This window comes from Amblyomma americanum, chromosome 3 (genome assembly GCF_052857255.1).
Source record: "Amblyomma americanum isolate KBUSLIRL-KWMA chromosome 3, ASM5285725v1, whole genome shotgun sequence".
Classification (NCBI taxonomy): Eukaryota; Metazoa; Arthropoda; class Arachnida; order Ixodida; family Ixodidae; genus Amblyomma; species Amblyomma americanum.
In genome coordinates, this window is record NC_135499.1 from 147,392,118 (window position 1) to 147,418,622 (window position 26,505).

The window sequence follows — 26,505 nt, forward strand, 5'->3', positions numbered from 1 at the left end:
TGGCCGTCGCTTCATGGAGCGCCGCCCGTATATGCTCATGGAACCAAGGTGGTGCATTGTGGTATGGCGCGAGGGGGAGAACATCTACAAAGCAGAATTGTTCCTTCCAGTCGCCAACGAGCCAGCCTGTGGTTTACCACATGCCTGCGTGGCACTGTAAGGCTTGCGCTTCGAATGTCCTATTTCAATCCGTGAGTACTGTACATCCAGATCACTACAGACTTCAGGCCATGGCAGCCCACTGACACAATTGCAATGCGATGGTGGTCATAACATGCTCTGGCAGACGCTTTTCAGATATACAGTTAGGATGCTGCGTCAGGCTGTGTTAAGTCGGCAAGTCTATCAGCACTACTGGCAACCAACTCGTAAACTCACTAGCTCATGCTTTCATGCAGTCAAGGCACATAGCTTCCAGTAGTCGATCACAGGGACGATTGCCACCTTCAAAGTATTAAGCACTCTACCATTCAACCACTACCTACTTCTGCCATGCATGGCTTCACAATCAACAATATGCAGACTAACGAGTTCCACTAACTAAGTTCATATTGAAATATTAATGCTGCCTGAGACCTGAAGAAACTGACACCAATATTACTTTTCCACTAAGTGTAGCAATGAAAGAATGGCTACATTTACCACAGTCAGTGCCACGAAAATGACAACATTCATAAGCAGGCTCCAGCTGCACTGCGCCAGAGCAGCACGAGAGTCAGGACATTCAAAACAAGCACACCACAGTGCACATGTACATGTCAAATTTTATTTTGGTTACCAATGCAGATGAAATTGACAGGTTCTCGAATCAACTGATCACCGTGCATAAACATGGAAAAGAAAAAAATTCACAGATGCCTTGTTGAGAAACACTGGACGATTTCCGGAAGTCCACAGGTCATCATTGAGCTTCAGGACAGGATAAGGAAAGAACATGATAGACCATATCAAAAAAAAAAAATGCTGGCAGAAGTCCAAGATAGAAGGGAAAAAAAACCTGCTGGTAACCACAAAGTGAGTCATGATAGTCCTATACCATTAAAAAAAATTCCCCTCACACAACTGATTGAAGGTGCCTACAGCGCAAAAAAAAAAAAAAGTAGGCACAAGGCTCCTTCGGACCAGATGAGAGTAAAAATGGCCCTAGCAAAGAAAAAAATAGTCACTGGACAATGTTACCTGGAGGTGTCCAAGGCGAAAAAAACATCTACTGTCCACCACGCAGACGCAGCACCAGGTGAAGGGTGGACTCTTTCTGAATGTTGTAATCGGACAACGTGCGGCCGTCCTCGAGCTGCTTGCCAGCGAAGATGAGACGCTGCTGGTCAGGCGGGATACCCTCCTTGTCCTGGATCTTGGCCTTGACGTTCTCGATCGTGTCGCTCGGCTCAACCTCGAGCGTGATGGTCTTGCCAGTAAGGGTCTTCACAAAAATTTGCATCCCACCACGCAGACGCAGCACAAGGTGAAGTGTCGATTCTTTCTGAATGTTGTAGTCTGACAACGTGCGGCCGTCCTCGAGCTGCTTGCCAGCAAAGATGAGACGCTGCTGGTCAGGCGGGATACCCTCCTTGTCCTGGATCTTGGCCTTGACATTTTCAATCGTGTCGCTCGGCTCGACCTCCAGCGTGATAGTTTTGCCAGTGAGGGTCTTCACAAAAATTTGCATCCCACCACGCAGACGCAGCACAAGGTGAAGTGTCGATTCTTTCTGAATGTTGTAGTCTGACAACGTGCGGCCGTCCTCGAGCTGCTTGCCAGCAAAGATGAGACGCTGCTGGTCAGGCGGGATACCCTCCTTGTCCTGGATCTTGGCCTTGACGTTCTCGATCGTGTCGCTCGGCTCGACCTCGAGCGTGATGGTCTTGCCAGTAAGGGTCTTGACGAAAATCTGCATGCCACCGCGCAGACGCAGCACGAGGTGAAGGGTGGACTCTTTCTGAATGTTGTAATCGGACAACGTGCGGCCGTCCTCGAGCTGCTTGCCAGCGAAGATGAGACGCTGCTGGTCAGGCGGGATACCCTCCTTGTCCTGGATCTTGGCCTTGACGTTCTCGATCGTGTCGCTCGGCTCAACCTCGAGCGTGATGGTCTTGCCAGTAAGGGTCTTCACAAAAATTTGCATCCCACCACGCAGACGCAGCACAAGGTGAAGTGTCGATTCTTTCTGAATGTTGTAGTCTGACAACGTGCGGCCGTCCTCGAGCTGCTTGCCAGCAAAGATGAGACGCTGCTGGTCAGGCGGGATACCCTCCTTGTCCTGGATCTTGGCCTTGACATTTTCAATCGTGTCGCTCGGCTCGACCTCCAGCGTGATAGTTTTGCCAGTGAGGGTCTTCACAAAAATTTGCATCCCACCACGCAGACGCAGCACAAGGTGAAGTGTCGATTCTTTCTGAATGTTGTAGTCTGACAACGTGCGGCCGTCCTCGAGCTGCTTGCCAGCGAAGATGAGACGCTGCTGGTCAGGCGGGATACCCTCCTTGTCCTGGATCTTGGCCTTGACGTTCTCGATCGTGTCGCTCGGCTCAACCTCGAGCGTGATGGTCTTGCCAGTAAGGGTCTTCACAAAAATTTGCATCCCACCACGCAGACGCAGCACAAGGTGAAGTGTCGATTCTTTCTGAATGTTGTAGTCTGACAACGTGCGGCCGTCCTCGAGCTGCTTGCCAGCAAAGATGAGACGCTGCTGGTCAGGCGGGATACCCTCCTTGTCCTGGATCTTGGCCTTGACGTTCTCGATTGTGTCGCTCGGTTCGACCTCAAGCGTGATGGTTTTGCCAGTGAGGGTCTTGACAAATATCTGCATGCCACCGCGCAGACGCAGCACGAGGTGAAGGGTGGACTCTTTCTGAATGTTGTAGTCCGACAACGTGCGGCCGTCCTCGAGCTGCTTGCCAGCGAAGATGAGACGCTGCTGGTCAGGCGGGATACCCTCCTTGTCCTGGATCTTGGCCTTGACGTTCTCGATTGTGTCGCTCGGTTCGACCTCGAGCGTGATGGTTTTGCCAGTGAGGGTCTTGACAAATATCTGCATGCCACCGCGCAGACGCAGCACGAGGTGAAGGGTGGACTCTTTCTGAATGTTGTAGTCCGACAACGTGCGGCCGTCCTCGAGCTGCTTGCCAGCGAAGATGAGACGCTGCTGGTCAGGCGGGATACCCTCCTTGTCCTGGATCTTGGCCTTGACGTTCTCGATTGTGTCGCTCGGTTCGACCTCGAGCGTGATGGTTTTGCCAGTGAGGGTCTTGACAAATATCTGCATGCCACCGCGCAGACGCAGCACGAGGTGAAGGGTGGACTCTTTCTGAATGTTGTAGTCAGACAACGTGCGGCCGTCCTCGAGCTGCTTGCCAGCGAAGATGAGACGCTGCTGATCGGGCGGGATACCCTCCTTGTCCTGTATTTTGGCTTTGACGTTCTCGATCGTGTCGCTCGGCTCGACCTCGAGCGTGATGGTCTTGCCTGTGAGAGTCTTCACAAATATCTGCATGGCGGCTGATCTGTTGAGGAAACAAACAGGAAACAAACAGCACGGTGAGTCACGCGACAAAACTAAGTGCGACTCATTAAGACCAGTCACCCAGGCCCAGGCAAGGATGGTGCCCACCCCCTAGGTCTGACCTCCCGCGTTCGACTCATTAAGACCAGTCACCCAGGCCCAGGCAAGGAGAGCGACTCATTAAGACCAGCCACCCAGGCCCAGGCAAGGATGGTGCCCACCCCCTAGGCCTGACATCCCGCGTTCGATGCTTAACAGTCGACCTCGCTAACACATCAGCCGCATAAAACACCATAAAGTGCATAATTCAATTAGGGCAATGGTAGTGCCATAATTCTACAAGCCATCAACGACAGCGAATAAAACATGGCCCAAAGTGGCACCACGCCAACAACGCATTAGGCTTACGTATCACCCAAACATCCACGCAGCAGCGATGACCCGCAACGTTATTACAGCTACAGTCGGCAACGGCGCACTACGCTTACCTAAAAGCTCAATGTATATGACAGGCAGAGCGGGAGAACGTACGCAAATCAAACTAACCAGATAATTTGAAGCAAGCTACCGTTGCTGTCGGTCTGTGCACGGAAGGAATTAGCCGACCGAAAGAATTTGGAACACTCCCGATGGCAGCGCGATCCTCACGAGTCTCGCGGCACTTCAACTTCATCGCACGGGTTGCTAAGAAGTTACCTACCTGTAACGACGAGTCTGCAACACAGCAAAAAACAGAGCAACCGGCGATCCTTCCACGACCAGAAACGGTGGCGCACTGGTAGGCTGGCAGCAGCTGTCAGCCTTTCACGCGCGCAACGACCGCCCAGCCTGTCTGGTGACGTCAGACGTGTGCTTGTCGTGTCGGCCGCAATGGCAACACGCGGGATAACCCACGTTTACCCACGTTCTGTTGCAGGTATTTGCACTCTAGAAATGCTATTCTCTTCTGCAACAAAAATAACTCTGCTATGCTACTGTCGAGGAGCCGACACTTTTATTAATGCAAAAGTAATAAAATATCCAGCGCTGGCAAGAAAGGGTGACGTCAGCGCAAGCGGCCGTAGGACTATGGTTGCTATGGTGTAGGACGCGCACAGCAACGTTTGCGCCATGGTTTGCGCACAGCTAGCCGAGCAGCGCCATTTCTAAATCCCAGGTTGCTCGCTTGCAATTGTCAGGAAGACAGAAATAAGAGCGGGAAAGCTGCCGGCTGCATCGTCTGGCAGTGGAAGTGTCGGGGATACCCGGCCAAGAGGTTGATCTTGCAACAAATCCTTACTACATATGCAGCTCCCCCATTAGTGATTGCTCTCCAGGAGACCAACACACAAAAGGCTGGTCTCAAAGGCTACAGATGCTTCCCAAGTTCGAAAGGGGTGAAAGCCAGAGTTGTCACTCTGGTCGAGCACAATACTGCTGTCACGCAGCATCCTATGGACGGGGAGATAGAGGCGGTCCTAATTGAAATCCACTCCGGCTACCCCCCCTGTTCAAAAAGGCACTTAAAATTGCGGGAAACGGCAAGCTCCTCATATGCGGGGATTTTAATGCAAGGCATCCGGAAAGGGGCTATAACACTCAGTGCACCAAAGGAAAAAGACTCCTAGAAGCCATTCTAATCAATGGGATGTCTATCTTAACAGACCCGACAGCGCCCACTAGATCTGGGAACAGCATCAGTAATGACACGTCACCAGATCTTACCTTAGCACATAGATGTAGCAATGTGTAATGGAGGAACACTGGAGAGAACTTCGGGAGTAATCATTATGTGGTGGAGATCACTATTGTCTTCAACCGGAGAGCTCCCAAAATCAGCAGAAAAATCACTGACTGGGATAAATTCCGAGAAATTAGGCAATCCCTGGAAGTTAAAGCTTGGCCTAGTCTCATGGCATGGCAGAGGGCGCTTAGTAAAAACCTAAAGGAAGCAACAGATACTGTTCAAGACACCCTAGCGGTGCCCCGACTGGACAGTCAACTAGCCAATCTCCTGAGAAAGAAAGCGGATCTAGAAAGGGAACTGAAAAGCTAACGATGGAATCGCAATATTAGGAGAGAAATTGCGAGGCTAACCAAAAGCATAGAAAAGCATGCCGCTGATCTGTGCGAAAAGAACTGGATGGAGATGTGTGATGAACTTGGATCTAATATGAGTCTATCCAAAACCTGGGCCATTCTCAGGTATATGATTAGTCCAACAAAATGCAAGAGGGAGACCAGGCTAAATCAAACCAAAATCAAGCATAATTTTAAAGGAAGTAATGAGGAACTGCTAGATAAGATTTGCAAAACCTATGTTTGTCAAGACCCGGGCTCTCCACTACCGGAATATGAAGGCGGGGAAAATAGAAGCATTGATTCTTCGTTCGAGGTTGCAGAGGTGCGGGCAGCGTTACAGGACCTGAAAAAGAAATCGGCTCCAGGTCCTGACAACGTCACCAACACCACTCTGAAGAACTTGGATGATAATTCTATCTCTTTTCTAACTGAGCTAATGAACAAGATTTGGGACGGGGAGGACTTACCGGAGCAATGGAAAGTCTCTAAATTAGTACTTATCCCAAAGCCAGACAAAAGTCTTGATCTGGGCAACATGCGACCCATCTCTCTGACATCTTGCGTGGGCAAGCTCATGGAGAAGGTGGTGCAGACAAGAGTCTAGCGCTACATGGAGAGCGAGGGACTCTGGCCTGTTGAAATGGTAGGTTATAGACCGCGTCAGCGCACAGGACGTCATGCTAAGGCTTAAACGTGATATACTTGATGATCCCGACGGAACTAAAGGGGGCAGGGCAATCTTGGGGCTGGATCTTACAAAAGCCTTCGATAATGTTGAGCATAGAGCGGTCCTTGAAGGCCTCAGTGAGGCCGAAGTAGGCGTCAAGTGCTTTAATTATGTCAAAAGATTCTTAAGCAATCGAAAAACCACTATAAGCTTTGTAGGGCTCTCCTCAAAGCATATTGGGCTCGGCAATAAGGGGACCCCTCAAGGTTCAGTCCTGTCTCCAATGCTCTTCAATTTTGCCATGAGAGGACTGTCCCACAGGCTAAATAGTATTGAAGGGCTAAAACACAGCATTTATGCCGATGATATAACCATTTGGACAGCAGGGGGAACGGACGCTGACATCTCATACCGACTGCAGGCAGTGGCAGAGGTAGTTGAAAACTATGCTCTGGAGAGAGGACTTTCCTGCTCCCCTCAAAAAATCTGAGATCTTCTCGCTTAATACCAAAGACCAGATGAAGAAAGAGACTCGCTTCCCTCACATATACGGCCCGATAGAGGTTGTCGTTGGAGGTAGGTTAGTACCTAGGGTTGACACTATAAGAGTCCTAGGATACTTTCTCCAGACGAACGGATGTAACACAACCACTATAAAGAAGCTTAGCACCTATGTCACACAAGTTATAGGTATCTTTAGGCGGATCTCCCTCAGAAACAAAGGCCTGCGAGAGCACTGTCTCCTCAGATTAGTACAAGCATTCATAGTGAGTAGGATTGCATACGTGACTCCATTTCTGAATATTAGTCAGCAAGAGGAGGACAAAATAGACAAGTTGATACGAAATGCATACAAAAGAGCTCTCGGCATCCCATTGAACTCCTCGACAGAGAAATTGCTTAGTATGGGAGCCCACAATACCTGTGCGGAGATCACCAGGGCAGTAAGAGAAGCACAAATTTGGAGGCTTAGCTCCTCAATAGCAGGCAGGCAGATATCCAATGACCTAGGGGAGAGCGAGAGGAAACCCCCGTATTCAGTAGTATTCAAGACAGGATTACGGTAATCGAGACAGAAATGAGCCGATTGAAGCAGTGTGAAAAGAAAATAGCAGAATGCGAGGTAGTCTGTACGAATGCCAATATACAGGTGTTGGACATGGCAGCCAAGCTAGATGATCTAGAAAACAGGAGCAGACGTAATAACCTTCTCATATACGGGGTAAAAGAGGAGCCGGAAGAAGACGCAAAAGTACTCGAGGGTAAAGTCAAGCAAGGAATTTTTAAAGACATCCTTGAAGTAGAAGTATCCTCAATAGAAAGAATACATCGAATCGGAAACTCCAACAGCAAACGCTGCCGACCGATCATGTTGAGATTTTTTGACTTTTCTGAAAAAGCTAAGATTCTGTCTAGTTGTTTTAAACTGAAAGGATCAGACTTCTCTATAAGTGAGGACTTTTCGAAGAGAGTGAGAGACATACGAGCAAACCTTTGGCGTTCTGCAGCGGAAGAAAAAGCGAATGGAGCGAAAGTGTCACTGGTATTCGATAAGCTGAAAGTGGACGGAAAGGTGTACATTTGGAATTCACAACAGGATTGTAGAATGGAGGCACCTCGCTTAGGTGCTTCTGCACTTGACAAACCAAATGTCTGCAGAATGGAGGCAACTAGCTCAGACGCCTCTGCACCTGAGAAAAAGAAAGCCCGAGGCAAAAAATGACAAACAAGCCATAAAGTTCTCAGAGTCGTATCCCTCAACGCTCGAAGTATACTTAACAAACTCAGTCTTCTTGAAGGCATAATACTGTCTTATCAGCCACATATTCTGGTCATCAGCGAAACGTGGTTGCACGCTGAAGTGCACGACTCGGACATAATCCCGCCTTCGTACAAACTTATCCGCAAAGACCGAGGCGCAAGAGGTGGAGGAGTCGCGATAGCAATAAAAAACAACATTAAATTTTCCCGCCTGGAGGACATTGATGGTCATGAAAGCATATGGTGTAATATAGAATACGCGGGCAAACGCATACTCCTCGGAGGCGTGTACCGACCACCCAATGCTCCCCCCGAGTATCTCGAAGTAATGCACGACTACCTCATGCAATGTACCAACTCACGATCCAAAATAATCATTACAGGAGACTTTAACTTGCCTGGAATCAATTGGTCAGACATGTCACACGACAACAAGGAAGTGAAAAGCGCTGAAATGTTGTTACTAAGTACCTTTAGTTTTTCATTAAAACAATTAGTAACTTCTGATACTCGTACTGTCGGGTGTTGCTCTTCTCTACTCGACCTTATGCTTGTTAGCAATTCACTTCAAGATTGTTCCGTAAATGTAGCTCATGGAATCTCAGATCATAAGATGTTAATCCTAGCATGTCCGTTGCATGTTTCAACTAAGACTGTGAAACCATCTGTCACTTTTGTTAAAGATTACGAGCGGGCAGATGACACTTCTGTTTTTGCTCGCCTGGAATCTTGTTACCCAGCATTTGAAGCACTCAATGACGTATGTGAAATGTGGTCCTATTTCAAAAAAACTGTTCACTTCTGCGAAAAGCAGTACATTCCTTTGAGGAAAAAACGTGTGAACCGAGAATATCCGTGGATAACGCGAGAAATTATCCATCTGAAAAGAAAGATTAAGCGGCGGCGCAAGCGTTGCCTATCAAGCAACCTTGCATGCCTTGTCAGTACACTCAAAGGTAAAATTCGAGCTGCGAAAACACGTTTCTTCTCGGAGACGTTACCGTCATTTATGAAGCATGACCCGGCAAAGTTTTGGCGCTACTTAGCATGCGAGCAATCCACAGTTTCTGAAATAAAAACGTCCAGTTAAACTATAACCAACACTGCCGCTATTGCTACCAATTTTAACTCGTTCTTTCAGTCTGTTTTCTCACGCTCGGTTTCAGGTGCTTCCCTTGATTCTTACTCCATCACTCATCCCATGTCAGAAATAAACATTAGTGAAGACGGCATTTTCTGCCTGCTGCGCAATCTAGACGTAAAGAAATCTCCGGGGCCTGATGACATCTCAAATAATTTCCTGAACAGATACGCCTTCTGGGTTTCCAAATATTTGTTCCGAATTTTCACTCTGTCGTTGCAAACCCTAACAGTCCCGGATGACTGGCTCAGGGCTAAAGTAGTTCCAATTCATAAAGGCGGTCCCAAAAATGAACTAAACCACTACAGACCGGTCTCGCTAACAAGCTCTACTTGTAAAATACTCGAACATATTATTTACAAAGCAATTATTAACCACTTAGAGGTTAACAACCTCCTCTACAGTAGGCAACATGGCTTTAGGTCGAAATTATCAACAACCACACAGTTGGCAGAGATAACGCACGATATCGCAAGCGCCCTTAATGTAAGGAGTCAGTTAGACGCCATTTTTTTAGACTTCTCTAAGGCATTTGATTTAGTTCCTCACCTAGATTTAATAACAAAACTGCAGGCTATAGGGATCGAAAACACTATCATTTCATGGGTTGAGTGCTTTTTGAAAAATCGTAAACAGTGCGTCAAACTGAAAAGTTCCGAATCTGATAATTTGGATGTCTACTCAGGTGTACCACAGGGTTCAGTCCTCGCCCCCTTATTGTTTTTAATATATATCAATGATATTTATCTATGCGTTGACCCTGAGGTACAAATTCGGCTCTTTGCGGACGACTGCGTGGTATATAAGGAAATAGACACCATTAATGATCAAATTAAACTAAATGAATCTCTATCGTCTATTCAGTCTTGGTGCACTAGGTGGGGAATGAGACTTAATGCCACCAAAACAAAGAGCATAACTTTCAGTAAGAAAAAAAAGCCACTAGATTTTTTATACACTATAACTAATGTTCCTGTCGAGAGAACTAATAACATTAAATACCTAGGAGTGACACTATCAAGCAATCTATGCTGGGAACAGCACATTAAAAACATATGTCATAAGGCCCAAGGTAAGCTGTATTTCCTTAGAAGAAGATTACGCAACGCACCTCCTAACGTGAAACTTAATGCGTATAAAACACTCGTAAGACCGACCTTAGAATACGCGGATCTTATTTGGAGCCCACACCAAAAATATTTGATAGGCAAGCTGGAACGTATTCAAAACCTAGCAGTACGCTTCATATACTCAAATTTTTCTAGACATTCTAGCGTATCTAACCTACTTCACAAAGCAGATCTTCACACCTTAGCACAGCGCAGAATAACATCAAGGCTTAAATTTCTGTACTTACTTTATTACGGTCATTTGAACATCTCAAGAGAAACATACCTCCAGGAACCATTCCGTCACTCTTCAAGAAATAACCATGAAAAAGCACTTCATCAACCCATAAGCCACATTAATGCTCATAAATATTCTTTATTCCCATCGGCTATTTTTTGCTGGAATAAACTACCACCGGCTGCTGTAAACTGCAACTCAATCGAATCATTCATAGAGCATGTTAACAGAGTTGAATCACTGTCAGTACCACCGTGATGAACCTATGTCGCCCAATTTCCATTTGTATTTTCTTTGCAATTACATGTGTTTCCTTTTCAACCCGCTAGTTTCTTCTCCTGGCTTTGACGTCATTAGTACCCTGTGCCACTATAGCGATGAAATGTTATTTTTGTACCCTTGTACTTTACGTATTCCCTTTGTTTTATATTCCCTCCTTGTAACCACTCGTGCATGGGCCCGAGAAGGGCCTGCAGTATCTGTAAATAAATAAAATACTGCAGAGCTAATCCCCTTAGACATACGGAAGCATCTCAAAATTGCCAATGTACCTACGAACATGCACCCGGAGCATGATAAAGAGAGGAGGAAACATAGAGCCCGAACAATAATGAACAATCTTGCACGGGACCCGCCGGGTAACATAGCCTTCTGCGACACAGCCTGTGGGTCCGATGGCGCCTCCGTCATTGCCGCCGTTGATGGGAATGGGGATAAAGTGACTGTAGCATCAATTAACACTCGGAATGCGTTAGTGGCAGAGGAGGCTGCTATTGCCCTAGCGTGCGTCAGTACCGAAGCCAAGATCATCTTGTCTGACAGCAAGGTAGCTGTTCACAACTTTTGTAAGGGGGTGGTCTCCAGTCAAGCCTCCAAATTACTAAGAAGATACCCCTCAAGCAGAGAAGTCTCCCTCATATGGGTTCGTGCTCATGAGGGCATTCCGGGGAATGAGGCTGCTCACAGCCTCGCTCGAGAACTATACATCCGAGCTGCTCTGGAAGTGCCCCTGAGTGGGAATAAAGACCCTCTCATAACGTATAAAGAAATAACAGGAGCACCCAGACTGGATAGGAGAACACTCTCATTTCCGGATCGGTCACTCAATCCAAAGGAGTGCAGGGCCTGGAGGAGGCTTCAGGTCAACAGATTCTTTCCTTACTCCATGCTACATGATGAAGACACTGGGGAGCCTGAGCTCTGCAGTAGCTGCCGCAGAAGGGCTTCGCAAAATCACTTAATTTGGGAATGTCAGGATTCTCCTGGAGCTAAATCACAAAGCATCCCAGACCTTGCCACCTGGGAAGAGCTGATCCAGAGCCACGACCCGGATCAGCAAAGACTGATCATCCGACAAGCGGAGACAGCTTACTGCAAGACTCTCTCCGCGGTCTCCGGTGCTGAGAGCTGGCTGGGAGGCACCCCCTCCTATTTGCTGCGCCCCGACCGCAAGACCCCACGATGTCGGAAATAAAGTTCATTCATTCATTCATTCATTCATTGTCAGGAAGAATGAAAAGGAAAGTGCACAGGCGTGCCCACTGGCTCAAGCTGAGCCACAATCGCTGCCACGTGCTGAAAGTAGGAGAGTTGAAAGATAGGATAGGAGAGCAAAGATTGAAAGAAAAGACGCGCTCTATAATCCTAAATCCTATAATCTAAATCCTAGGTCTCTTCGTCCGCATGCCCCACTGGCTCACCTCAATGTGGCGCTAGTTCAGTTTTCCCGACTACATTCGTGCCAAAATTGTGAACAACCGGCTGTTGTACAGCGTGCCTGTGGTGTCATACGATTTCTCGTTGCATATAGGTCACATGTGTTAGTTAAGTTGGAGGCTAGCTTACGACAGGGGCTCGAACCAATGATGTATGCACCCTCAATTGCATGCCCTCTCAGACTCTACCTGTTTCATTAAGGCGTGGTTGAGGTTTCCATCAAGATGTGAGACAATTACTGTGCCATTTCCTTTCTTAAAAAAACTAATTTTCCTATCAAAATTGTAACGCAACGCGGCAACCGTTCATTCGTCCTACACCGTTGCATGTGATGTCATACGACTTCTCGTTACATATAGCACATGACGTTTGGGTTCGAGGCTAGGTCCCGACAGGTATTCGAACCGAGTGTTTCACTGGACCTTTGTGTATTCAGCGTTTGTGACATCAGTGTTCGGAGGCATGTCTCCGTTTCGTTTTTCAGTGTGCAACCTGCGTCAAGGTCAACGCTCACGATGATACACTAATATCCTTTTGCCTTCACAGCACACAAGCAGTCTTAAGTGTCTTCTGAATTTTTTATTCTGTACATTGGCGTCATGTCAGCAATATTCTTGAAAGTACACTTCCATATATCCTGCAACTCGAACAGACACTGATGCCGGTATCAATGCCAGCAGGTTGGTTTATAGAGGAAGGAAGAGGCGTGAATCCTTTAATGGGGACTGAAAATGCTTAACTGCAGGGTGATATATCTTGCAGCTATAGGTTAGACCAGATTAAGAGGTTTAGGCATTTATAAAGGTCCTAAAGAGTGGCGTGATACTGCAGAAAGTCGTAATCTTTTCATGTTAATGTTGCCGTTGGCTTTGGTAAAGTGCATAAACCTCTGGAAAAACAAATAACATTCAAATCTAGGGTGTGTTGCCACTCCACTACTGCATGGGTCAGGCCGTTCAAATGTGGCAATTTGGTTTTCTGAAACGTCGTGTTACTTCTTGCAATAATTGTGCTGAAAATTTAACGTTGACACACAGAAAGCATTGAAATGCAAATTCAACTTTTCACCTCGCACACAGGATCATTTCATTTGTGATAACACTGAAATTTGGGCTAGTTGGTTCATGTTCGAAACTTTTACCAGCGATAAACCAACTAGCTCAAATTTTCGTGTTACTGCAATTCATCTCTAGCACAAGTGCTTGTCCTTGTGTCTCCTCTTGTTTATTTGTGATTTGCCAGCTCACTGCCAGAATTTTAACACGATAGCGTTAAAGGCCGCGTTCACCAGAAAAGCGAGGCCAATGTCGGTGTTGTTGGCGTCAGCATTGCAAGTGAAAAATCATGGGCATGGCTGTGGCAGGTCGTCCCCGGACTGCGACCTAGGAGGCAGGTGGGCTACAGGTCACGTGACCTCGGGGCGTCATCACAACCTGCCCACTGGATAGTGAGCATACTGCCCACTGTTGCAGGTGGCAGTTAAATTAATGATTTGTCGCTCGGGAACAGAAATCTGGGCTCCACAAGGCCCACCACTGGAAGCACCTTCCATCGCACGGCAGTGGCGCAGGGATCTATGACTGTAAAGTATAAAATGACCATTTGCACATATGGGAATTAACCAATTACGCTGTCATAATTCGTGACATAACCTTAAGGCAGAGCTTATGTCTCCCCTCCAATTTATTAGCTAAGCCCAGCTGTGTGAGAATGAGCAACTGTCCATCAAAGAATGACAACAGTTTGTAACAGAAAAACTGCAGTCAATATACAATTATAAAAATTTGTCTGTTGTGTAGCCCGCAATACTCGATTCTAACCTAGAGGCGCACAAACCTGTAGTAGAGTATGAAGAATTTTGACCTCGCTTCAACTACTAGGATTGTATAGTGTTTAAGCAGAGCTGCATCATATGTAATGCAGGGTTGTTGAAGTGAAATGTTCTAACATTTGGGTCAGTACACTTAAACCCACTCAATGAAAACTTGTTTGCCAAAGAAGGAAATTTAGCTGGCATGTGTCTTTCGGTCTGTTCAAACGATACTGGGAATGTTAACTGATGGTGCAAACATTAAGTAAGACTGTTTCTGACTGACAATATGTAATGAGATTTCTTAGCATATAGGTGCTTTGTTTTGACATCATAAATGATATACTATTTTGGAGTGAACAAAGATTAACCTAGGGTATGTATTAAGTGTCACTGATGAAAATTCAAGATATTGTGCTTACTGTATTAATTTTGACATAACTGTATTCACTGGGGTACTTTATCTACGGTCAATGATGAATGAATCACTGTGTACTGTACCTTTATCTGCAGTGGGGTCATTTCACAAGTAAAATTTCGATTAAACCGTTGCCTTGCATCGCCATCAGTATTGGAGTATGATGTGGCGCTATGGCCAGGGCACATTGCATTCACTTCCTCACCAATCAACACAATGTAGCCAGGACTAGGACTGAATGTTGTGCATGTTTTATGACAGGCTTAGGACTGTCCTGGAAGTACAGTGGAGTGTGGTTTGCCAAAAGACGCTCACTTATGTCCACAGCAACCTTGCTGAGGTTGGTCAGTGGCTGTGGCATTTGGCTGCTGAGCCCGAGGTCGCAGGACAAAATTCCAGTCGCAGCTGTGAAAGGCAAAAATGCTTGCGTGCAGTACAGTCTTGCAGTACACATTGGACTAGGAGCCAGGTAGTCAAAACTAATTCACAGTCATCCAGCTGAGACAAATCTTTCTCTCTGCCTCTTTTCAGCTTTGGTTCCTTCTCCTTACAGCAAGGTTCAAGTGGGCTATAAGTGGTACAGTTACTATACCCCTTTCCTCATAACCACCCCATCTCACTACCATGTCTACCACAATGCAAGTTGTCAAGGATCATATTCTCATGAAATTCATGTGCCTTTTATATTTTCTACATAACAACTTTAAAGAATTATAGGCTTTCTTTGTGCAGTTATGTGCGATTTGTTCTTCTGGGTTTCCAAGCAGTTTCAAGAGCCCTCACCAGTTCTTGAGCCAAAGCATCATAGAGCCCTTGATGATTTGGAATGACACGAATACATGGAAAAAATGGAGCTTCCTTATTTCTACTACCTAAAAAGATGTTTACACTGGTGAACTGTCAGCCTTAATTCCCAAATAAGGCTCCCATCTTTTCTCACAATGAGTGTTGTGGCAACTGCAAATTCGCTTAAGAAAGTGGTTTCACTTCAGCACTTGGGTCGCTCACGTGTGTCATTTAGGTCCTTGAAATAGAAGATGCTATCTTTTAACACAGTCCATCTCTCTATGGAGTACATACCATAATTAATCCAGTTGAATGTCAACATAAGTGCGACCAAGGCTTGTGGCATATGGTGATCTGACAAAGTTCTTATGCTTGCACACTCTGCTTAATAAAACTGTTAGTTGCCCACTCAAAAGCAGCTCTGTAAAGTATCATTCAGAGCATGAAGACTGAGCCACATGAAACAAGGCATGTTCTACTTGTGTGCACGAGGGATGGGGGACAATGGCATCATGTACTGGAAGTGGCTTCTCCAGTTCAGTTGGGCCAGATGTGCTATACTTCTCAACACAGCGTCACTACTGGACCTCACAAGAGATGTCCTCTCTCAAATCTTATAAGCACACATAACTTTTTCTTGTACATGCATGCTTGATCTTCACAAGAAAGGCGTGTATCTCCAAGAAATACCACACATGTCAATACTTGCATTCATTAAAATAAATACAGTCTGGATGGCTAGTAAATGTTATCAGAGAACAATATAATGTATTGCTGGCATCTGCATGTTACTTCTGTTGTTTACTTCTGCAGTGTTGCCATAGTTTTTCCTTATTAATTAGGAAAATTATTTTAAAACATCAAGAGCTAGGCTGCTCTAAATTTTTCCTGTGTCTATAGCTGTATGAGACAAATAAAATCCTCTGGGGAAGATATATAATTCCCCCAACTGGCTTATGGAACCATTCCCAGTTGGTTCCAGTTGCTTTCAACTGAAACCAACTGGGAATGGTTCCATAAACCAGTTGCACGGGAAGCCTGGCCTAATTACAGTGCTGGAACATACATACTGCACAAGCACTAGTCTGTGCTACTACAAAGTGAACTTTATGCTTTTGTGGTTAAACAATGAATGGTCAAACCTTGACTTTTTATTCCCAAAATGTTTATTGCAGAGAAGAGAAGCCATTGATTTCAGTACTGGTCTCTTGTAGCACAAAGGATTTAGCACACCCTGAATGCAACTAGGGAAGTCCATCCTCCTCTCAACATTTCCAAGTGGCACAATAGCGGAGAGGCTAAAGTGCATTGATTGCAGCCATCTCCGGTTGTACTAATTAAGTCTTATTAACTGTAATCATTGGACAGAGAATGTCGTACACCTCAAATCTTATGTTGTCATCATTTCAGGGCAAAAGGCACTAAGAACGCTTCTTGCTTAGAAACAACAAGCGTAACTGGCAAGAGCAACTATCTCGACTGCATAAATTGCCTATGCCTGTAACAATATGTCAATGTGCCTCAAGGCTATGGCTATAAAGCATCAGATATAGTCAGTGCACAGGTAAAACTAAATGCTTTGAACACGAATAGATACACTAGTTGTTACATCAATTCCTCTTAAATTTCCAGACCTTTTTTCGAAATGTCACGCCACAAGCATTTTGTTTTAAAACAATGCACCAACCATGACCTAGCTCTCACAACTGTCTTGCGTAAAGGAAAGCTTTCGGTCTTTCTGCCTTCCTCCGAGGTGAACAAGTGACAACAATAGCTGTGGCGCACCCACCCACCGTGGTGGCTGAGTGCATGGTTAGGGGGCCTGGCTACTGAGCTGGCGGACCTGTGTTCGATCTCGGCTGCGATGCACTCATGTTTTCATGGAGGAAAAATGCAAAAGACATTTCGCATGTTGTGTTTTGCCTTTTTCCATGTGCCGTACGTGCGATCTCAGTGCATGCTGAAGAACTCCAGGCGGTCTAAATTAATCCGAAGCCCTTCACTACAGCATCCCCCATAGCCCATACGTTGCGTTGGGACTTTAAACCCTGCAGTTCACAATTTACAGTTTTGCACCCACCCACTCCATGAGCGCATGTGGCCACTTCAAGACCTACACAAGTATGTGGGTCACATCCAGGTGAGCAAGTAATCTTAAGTGAGCACAATCCCAACTCACCTACAAATTTTCATTGGACACCAGAATCATTATCAATTATGATGTACAGCAGCACCAAAAGGTCTTTACTCCTCCCTCTACCCAACTGTCACTGCAAAACAAAGAACACAAAAAGATAATACGACAAGAAAATCAATGATTTGGAGAAAAAAAGAGCACAAATTTACTATGGCATGCATTTTGGTAAATCACATTAAGGACCCTTGAACGTGTTATTTTCCAGCTATATTTACATTTACAGATTTTCTGCTAAAAAGTTGTGTAATATATTTAAAACAAAAGGTACTGTGCTTGAAAAAACCTGTACAGCAGCAATCCTACATCATTATCTGCAGTGTATTATGATTTCTATCACACCCTATGCATAGAATTACATGCAGTGTTTCTTCAAATGTCACTCATCGGACAAAATTTGTAACTCAATCTGTCAAAGGATTAAAGTTCAGAATACATTTCTTGCAGCTGCTGTTCTCATGATTCCACTCAGCCACCAACATATATGATGAGCATCTAAAAGACATGCTATCTGGATATTATACTTCATGTCCATCAGACATTCACTCACACTGAACGTGTACATGCTGCCTTCTGCAAAATAACACTTAACTGATGTAAGCTACTACTGGATACACATTCAGCAGTTTTAGTGAACGCTGCTACTGAGCATTCAGGAGGCTTTTATGAAACACTTAGAGGCAAAAAAATTCCAATATGTGCAATGGTCACAAATAATGGCGGCAAATGGGGAACATCGTGCTATTTTATGAACTTTGAACTTTAAATATACACAAATGAATTTTGCATTTTTCATTGAATATTCAGTGAGCAATGTAACTATAACTGAATAATTTTTTGTGGGTAAGCAAGAAAGAGGGTTTCTTTTTAGGACCCATAAAAATGTACCACCTTAAGTTTACAAATGCACTATGAAGTTGGAATACTGATTAATTTAAAATGAACAATGATATTTAACAGACACAAAAGCAGTTTTCGATGCAGCCCTACTTATTCCCATAAAACACTCCACAATTCTACAAAGGTGCTGTTGGTTGGGCTCTGAATTCTTTATACACAACTGCTTCTTAATCTGCAAAATACACAAGATAGCAGCTGATGTGCAACATTTTAGAGAGCGATGACAAGATTGTACAGTGAAGCAGTGCGAGCTGTTCAGCATAATCAGCCTCCCAGAAAAGTCAGAAAAAAACTGAAGACAGGACCAGTACGATAAAAATTCCTTCACTAAAATTCTTTTCCATTCTTACTGTACATCATACTAACCAGCAGATCCCAGGGGCGCATCTTTGCAGTAGCATATGGAGGGCAAAAAGAATAAAAATGGCCTAGAACAGGACAGGATTGTTACATTTTCTTGGCCAAAGTGTCATGCTTTATTTACTGACTGGCCCTTCTTAGTATAAAACAAAATGTATGATAGTACGATTGCAAAATAATCACTGAAATTTATGCCATGCATACAAGCGAATCACCGCAAGTACACATTTAGCTGTAAATAATGGCAAGAGTGGAGTTCATAGTCTCCTTAGGTAGAGCTACGGAGTTGCGTAAAGGCAGCTTAGTTTCATGAAGAGACGAGAAAAATGTTCTTCAATACTGTTTATTGCAGCCTAGTGTTTCTGAAACATTTGACTCAAAAATTATCTCCAGGCAAGGTTGAAAAGTCACACAGTGTCATATAGTTTACCTTTACTTGCGTAAATATATCTGCTCACTGTGTCACTTCAGCATTTTTTCCTAACAAACACTTCCTGCAGGAATGCAGAAATTGCAGCCTGCTGATACACTTGCTCCTGCCTGGCCATCAATACATGCACAGCTGTTGGTCAGTTGGGATGCATTATGCATCCTCTGTCCACATTATGCATCTTCTGTCCAATCTTTTTGTCCTCTAGAAATCATATTAACATCATCACAGAGTCTTCAGGCGCCATCCACAGTCTGCAGCATGTCCAGAACTTCAACTTTCTGGCATAGGAAATTCAGGACATACTTGACAAATTCTCTGCCTCGGTATGCGTACAATGGATCCATTGAAATGCATACTGCACACAAGCCTTGGTGGATGGAGCAAGTCACAGCCCAACACCACCTCGTCCCCTTCCATCGGTCCTCACTTCTCCAGAAAACTTTCAGCGTGCCACACAAGTGCTTCTCCCACTGTGTGGTACTGACCTACCAGGCGGCCTCGCACATCGGGTAGGGGTCTTGGTTAAAAGGTTAAGCCTCCGTGTCCGTGTACCTGGTCATGGCTCACAGTTTCATGCACTTTTGGTGAATGCTGCCCCTTCTGTCCTGTTCCTGTCTGAGAGGTGGACACTATACACCTGCTCTGGACCTGCCCTTCTGTGACTGCCCTCTGGAAGAAACACCTGCTCCGATGCAGACTGCCCTCAGGTCGACTGCTGGATGTAGAAGGTTGAACTTTGAGGCTGCACCACCAGACCTTGCTTGACCTCCTTTGGGAATCCTGCGTGCATCTTTATCTGTAAATTGCCAAAAGGCATGCTGTCATATGCAGCCGATATGGAGGGTTTCAAGACTCCATGGACGTGGGCTAGATCATATGAAGAGCAAAATAACTTTAAGCTGCTTGCTCTAAAAGCTTGGGCATTAAAGTTACAAAGCAAGAGCACGGTGCACTAAGAAAAGGTGTTGAGACAAGTCTCCGAGTAATCATTTTATTATACTCTAACTGCTCTATGTGTAACGGCAATAATGCCCCGGTGGGTTCGAATGCACATTAAACAAACCTTTGGCTGCAGCACGATTTCATTTTGAAACTGGTGCCGACTCTGTTTTGATCATTCTGCTCCAAAGAATGATGTGGCTACGAATCTGTGACTGACAACTCGGAAGTTGACGAGCACTCGGCATTTTATGATCCGAGCCTTGGTAAGCAGTGCGTTACACTTTCGAGAACACCGCAAACTACATGACATTGTGACAGCCTGAAGTACCATCATGCCTCATTAATATGAATGCTTTGGTCCCCTAACAAAATTGTCCATAAAGCAAGTCACCCGTAATAACTCACAAAGAAAAAATATTTAACAAAAACACGCTATGATTTGGGTCTTTTTCTGTGCATAGTAGTGGTCAGTGAAGTTCGAATTAGAATAATTGTGAGATCCTCAAGCCCATTATCCTGGTCGCTATTGTGCTTGAAATAATCTAGAGCAGCGCGCTTCATGTGCCTAGTGAACTATGTATGAGGTACGTGATGCGCCCCAAGGTTAGATGATCCAATTCCTTCTAAGACTGTTCACATCCCCGGCCCCATGACTTAGTAGGCTGACAGCTACTCAATTAGGCTTTCTACATAGCACAAACTGCAGAGTATTTTCCAGTCATTCATGCAATACGGCAAATGGCAAGGGACACCAACTTGACAACTCTGGACTGCAAAGCATGAAACTGGTAAACAAAAGGGCCATCAGACATTCATTTGCACTTTTCTACTTCATTCCTATGGTCTCCTGTATTGAAAATGCAGAAAATGGACCACCTGGTTAGGACAATAGAGATTTTGTTCTCATCATTATCCATGTCAACGAGACAGAGAGAGATAGCTCTTTCATGAAAAAGAGACTTTAGCTAGCGTGAATATTGGCTGACATGCTACTCTGCATAGGGGAGGGAAATGGGGAGCAAAGGTGGAAGGAAGGTGCTAGAAAAGTGTGCGGTTGTTGAAGCGAGTTGTAGCGCAATAGTTCATTGCATGATGGCTTCTTTGGATCAGACCAAAGTCATGTGCATGTACAGTGGGGTGATCAAGTGTTTGGGCACTTAGTTTGTCTAAAACACCAACAGCATCTAAATAGGCAACTAAGAATATCATTGCACATCGCTGCTGTCTGTGGCAGGATGTAATATAGAGTCCACTGTGAGTGGCACTTGGGTGATGGACTGCATGCATTGTTTATAGTGCGCATGTTTGTTGGTGTATGTGGGACATTTGAAGAGAATATGAAGTACAGTCTCAAACGAGCCGCAGTTGTCACAATACGGACTGTCTGCTTGCTTGAAACGGTATCGTAGACTGTTCGTAAATGCAACATTAAGACGGAGACGATCATAAATTGTTTCTAGTTGACGCGGAAGCCTGAGTGGTAGTCTTGATTTGAGCTGCGGGGAGATGGAATGGAGAAAGGGGTAATGATGACTTGGCAATTTAAAGGAAGCGGTTCTTTTCATCCCGAGTATATCGACTGACGAGCTGGGGCGCATCTGATTTTGTGAAGATGCGCTTATAATTACGACGCTGTAGACCTTTGCGGGCCACTTCATCTGCTCTCTCGTAGGCCAGGATGCCACAGCAAGCTGGAATTCATTGAAAAATTATACAGTGGCCTTCAGCAACAGCCAAGTGGTGCAGGTATCCAATGTCCTGAGAAATTGGCTAGTGATTTGTTCTCTTCAGTAGGTTGCACAAGGTTTGTAGGACCTCTTGCGAGCCCGTGAAGATTACCCGGCGCCCTGCATTATGGCGCAAGACATAGGAGACAGCTTCTTTTATTCCGCATAGCTCTGCTGTGGCGGAGGATGTCCTAACGCTCTAGGTGCCATGAAAGCATTTGGTTTGATGACGGCACATAAAGGCTGCATGATGAGGAGTCGTGAGAAGTTGAGCCATCAGTGAAAATGTGCATGTCGTGCAAAAACTGCTCAGCTAAGTAGATCAGAGCAGCTTGTAGCAGCACAGCCAGCAGCATGCCATTCTTTGCAATGACATCCAGTATGACTGCTCGATTTCAAGAGGTGAGTGTGTCCATGGGCCCCAATGGGCTCTGTGCATTTTCCCCTTGTCCATTGGCCAGACAGCACGTTTCCATATTAATGACGTGCAAATGCATTAAAAAAGTTTGATATCCAGAAAACTTGTCCACAGTTCGAGTTGTTCATATTGACAAGGGTGGAATTAATGAGGCACGACTGTATTGCTTCTACATGAGGTGTGCACCTTGACTTTCAGTCACTGCACTACATCCCAAAGAGTTGCGAGGAACCTGCCCACTGCGGCAGGTGGCAATTCAATTAAACCATATGCTAGAGCTTAAGTGGTCTTTTTTTTCAGGAAAAAATCAGTCAAAAGACGGAACACTGCACTATGGCATAGTACCAACTGACCCAGATTTCAACTTTACTACAATGGTCTTTTTTCCTTTTTTGGTCAGAATAAGTTCATCTGATATTTAAAATGATATGGCCGCACAGACAATGCACACCATTTACTCTCTGCAAAGCAAGGTGTACAGGTGCATACGAAATTAAATGGTGCACGCTTTTCCCTTCGAACATTTTTCACGCATTTCCCAATTGAAACTGACATTTATGGTATGCGATTGTTCAGGTTAGTGCACTTTCTCATGTCCAGTAGGAAAGGCATGGTTGCAATTAGAACAAATAGCGTACTCCGTTCATGCACCATACCAAACCTCACCTACATTAACCGTAACTACTTGCCAAGGTATTTTTCATTCCATTTTCCCGCCAACCTTGAGACCCTAGGCTTAAATTGACGTCTACACCCCCCACATCAGCAACACTCCCCGGCAGACTCCTACTGCCCAAGAAGCATCCAAAAACACTTTCCTCAATCTCCACAGCCTATATCGCATTCACCCGACATACACCCATACATGCCCCTGGAGTGGCGATATTCCCACGTTCAAACACATTACATAGTTGGTTGATTAGGTTTATTACATGAACATGCACAGCTAAATCCAACCACTGCTCTGGAGCAGCGAGAGGAGACTCTGGCCAGCGACGCCCTGGGAGACCAGGGGGCGTTAATCGTCCCCCTCAAAGAGTCTGTGGAAGCTACCATAGTCCTGGACCGAAGTCCCCACCCACAATCAGGTCTCCTTTTACACAACAAATGTTTTCTATGTTCACACCGAAGCGTAAAGCATAGTGCACCCTTTATGAAGGTTTTCATTAGGCTTCTTCTCATTCCAGCATTTGACATTCAGAAACCAATACTGCAGCTTAACTGCCTTAGTGCTGCAATGCTTCCAACACCAAGCAAAAGCACTCACTAAAGAACAGAACCTTTGGAAATTTTAATGGCACACAAGATTCTATGAAAGAGAACTTGTAAACAAAAACTTGTATCCAGAAAATCTCCATTGCACACACTTGAAATTCAAGCAGCACCCCGGGTGCAACACCCCTGATCTTGCATCAAAAGTAGCGCTGCCTCCATACTAGTCTTATTGGACTTCAAATAGCTGCAAAAATTTAAGATAGCTTGAACATGCACTTTACAAAGGGAGAAACGGAACTATCTGTACACATATTGCCCAGCAATTTCAATGGACGGCAGCTGTCAAGGCGGCTGTGGGTACAAGTCAGCAATCAGTCATGCCATCAACCCGCAAGGCTGACTGATGCTAGTGGTGGTTATGTTTATACGCTGTGGCTCCAGATGCATACTGCACTGGTCGGAAAACTCCGCAATAAACACACTCAAAAATATGCATCAAATTTTATTCTGGCAGCACATGTAAAGCAAAAGTGCTGGCTTTCAAAATTGCTGGACACTTTGAAGATTGCCAAAGGAAGAGTGACTTGGCAAAGTTGACGAACATGTCTAAGTTGGAAAATAAAAATGGCCAACTTGGACCCTCAGGCCAAAAATAAAGAGAGACCGCAAAGTCACAGTACAAAGAAAAAGCCTACAGGCTGCCCAGGAACCTCAGGAAAGACCAACACAGAATCACCATAAAAAAAAAAAGCCTACTGGCCAACAACGCACCTCGGGACAATTTTAAGGATTGACACGAGACCACAGAAAAAAAAAAAAGTTACTGGCCCCCGCGCAGACGAAGCACGAGGTGAAGGGTGGACTCTTTTTGAATGTTATAATCTGAGAGCGTGCGGCCGTCCTCGAGCTGCTTGCCAGCGAAGATGAGACGCTGCTGGTCAGGCGGGATACCCTCCTTGTCCTGGATCTTGGCCTTGACGTTCTCGATCGTGTCGCTCGGCTCGACCTCCAGCGTGATGGTCTTGCCAGTGAGGGTCTTCACAAAAATCTGCATCCCACCACGCAGACGCAGCACAAGGTGAAGTGTCGATTCTTTCTGAATGTTGTAGTCCGAAAGCGTGCGGCCGTCTTCAAGCTGCTTGCCAGCAAAAATGAGACGCTGCTGGTCAGGAGGGATGCCCTCCTTGTCCTGAATCTTGGCCTTGACATTCTCTATCGTGTCGCTTGGCTCAACCTCCAGTGTGATGGTCTTGCCGGTGAGGGTCTTGACGAAAATCTGCATTCCACCGCGCAGACGCAGCACAAGGTGAAGTGTAGACTCTTTCTGAATGTTGTAGTCCGAAAGCGTGCGGCCGTCCTCGAGCTGCTTGCCAGCAAAAATGAGACGCTGCTGGTCAGGAGGGATGCCCTCCTTGTCCTGAATCTTGGCCTTGACATTCTCTATCGTGTCGCTTGGCTCAACCTCCAGTGTGATGGTCTTGCCGGTGAGGGTCTTGACGAAAATCTGCATTCCACCGCGCAGACGCAGCACAAGGTGAAGTGTAGACTCTTTCTGAATGTTGTAGTCCGAAAGCGTGCGGCCGTCCTCGAGCTGCTTGCCAGCAAAAATGAGACGCTGCTGGTCAGGTGGGATGCCCTCCTTGTCCTGGATCTTGGCCTTAACGTTCTCGATCGTGTCGCTCGGCTCGACCTCCAGCGTGATAGTCTTGCCAGTGAGGGTCTTGACAAAAATCTGCATCCCACCACGCAGACGCAGCACAAGGTGTAGTGTCGATTCTTTCTGAATGTTGTAGTCCGACAACGTGCGGCCGTCCTCGAGCTGCTTTCCAGCAAAAATGAGACGCTGCTGGTCAGGCGGGATGCCTTCCTTGTCCTGGATCTTGGCCTTGACGTTCTCGATTGTGTCGCTGGGCTCGACCTCGAGCGTGATGGTTTTACCAGTGAGGGTCTTGACGAAAATCTGCATGCCGCCCCGCAGACGCAGCACGAGGTGGAGGGTGGACTCTTTCTGAATGTTGTAATCGGACAGCGTGCGGCCGTCCTCGAGCTGCTTGCCTGCGAAGATGAGACGCTGCTGGTCAGGCGGGATACCTTCCTTGTCCTGGATCTTCGCTTTGACGTTCTCGATCGTGTCGCTCGGCTCGACCTCGAGCGTGATGGTCTTGCCTGTGAGGGTCTTCACAAAGATCTGCATGTCGGCTGATCTGTTGGGGAAACAAAAAAACAGCACGGTTCGTCATGCGACAAATCAAGGGCCCTCCCAGAGACCAAGCTAGGATGACGCCTAGGCCTAACAGCTAGCGTTCGAAGCTTCGCAAGCAGACTCGCGGAGCTCATCAGCCCTCCCAGAGACTAAGCTAGGATGACGCCTAGGCCTAACAGCCAGCGTTCGAAGCTTCGCAAGCAGACTCGCGGAGCTCATCAGCCGCACAGAACGGTACGAAGTGTATACTGCGTATGAGAGGCAAAGGGACTGCCACAGTTCGGGAGCCCGTCAACGGCGGGAAGTTGGCGAAATATGAGGAGGTGACGTTCCACCAACGGCGCATTAGGCTTACACTACAGCTGCAACAAACGGCAACAACGTTAACGTCATATGCAACGGCAAAATACGGTTTATAAGCTAAGAAAGCTGCCACTACGATACAAAGATGGAGCAGGCTAGCGTAGGCAAACGAACTAACCAGAAAATTTGAAGCCAACTACTGCTGCTCTCAGTCCGTGCACGGAAGTATTCAGCCGACCCAGTGAATTTAGAACGCCTCCATCGTAGCACGATCCCCACGCGGCTCGTGAGCATTCAGCACTTCAACTTCGTCACCTCAACCAAGTAAGAGCACCTACCTCTTTCGAAGCAATTGGCAACACAGCGACACAGCCAAACACAAGCGCAGAACAACGAATGACTCGACTCAAAGGGCAAGAAATGTTGCAGCGCTGTGGCGGCTCTGGCGCTGATGGTTGCCTTTGCGTCAAGCGTGATGTCATGATCTCGTGACGTAGTGGTGTCGTCGAGATGCTTGTTGCTTGCAGCGTGCAAGGACGCTCGTAACAAGTGCGTTGTTGTTTTAAGAGCTAAAAACTATTATCTAGTGCAAAGAAAATAA

At 45.9% G+C, this 26,505-nt stretch overlaps 1 protein-coding gene across 1 annotated transcript; it reads right to left on the reverse strand.

Annotated features, from left to right (window-relative positions):
- Window positions 1-744: 744 nt before the first annotated feature.
- LOC144125134 (polyubiquitin-C) lies at window positions 745-26,399 on the reverse strand. The gene is made up of 3 exons (XM_077658245.1): window positions 26,243-26,399; window positions 24,223-25,602; window positions 745-3,503 (listed from the first exon to the last, which is right to left on the reverse strand). The coding sequence occupies exons 2-3, from the start codon at window positions 25,590-25,592 to the stop codon at window positions 1,208-1,210; spliced, it is 3,666 nt and encodes a 1,221-aa protein (XP_077514371.1). The 5' UTR covers window positions 25,593-25,602; window positions 26,243-26,399; the 3' UTR covers window positions 745-1,207.
- Between the last annotated feature and the right edge of the window lie 106 nt (window positions 26,400-26,505).

Bases quoted from the DNA above. Each gene is read 5' to 3' on its own strand.
- LOC144125134 (XM_077658245.1), bottom strand. From the start codon at position 25,592: ATGCAGATCTTTGTGAAGACCCTCACAGGCAAGACCATCACGCTCGAG. The intron at 3,504-24,222 runs GTAACTTTTTTT...TTTCCTCAACAG, and splicing joins CTTCGTCTGCGCGGGGGCCA to ATCAGCCGCCATGCAGATAT.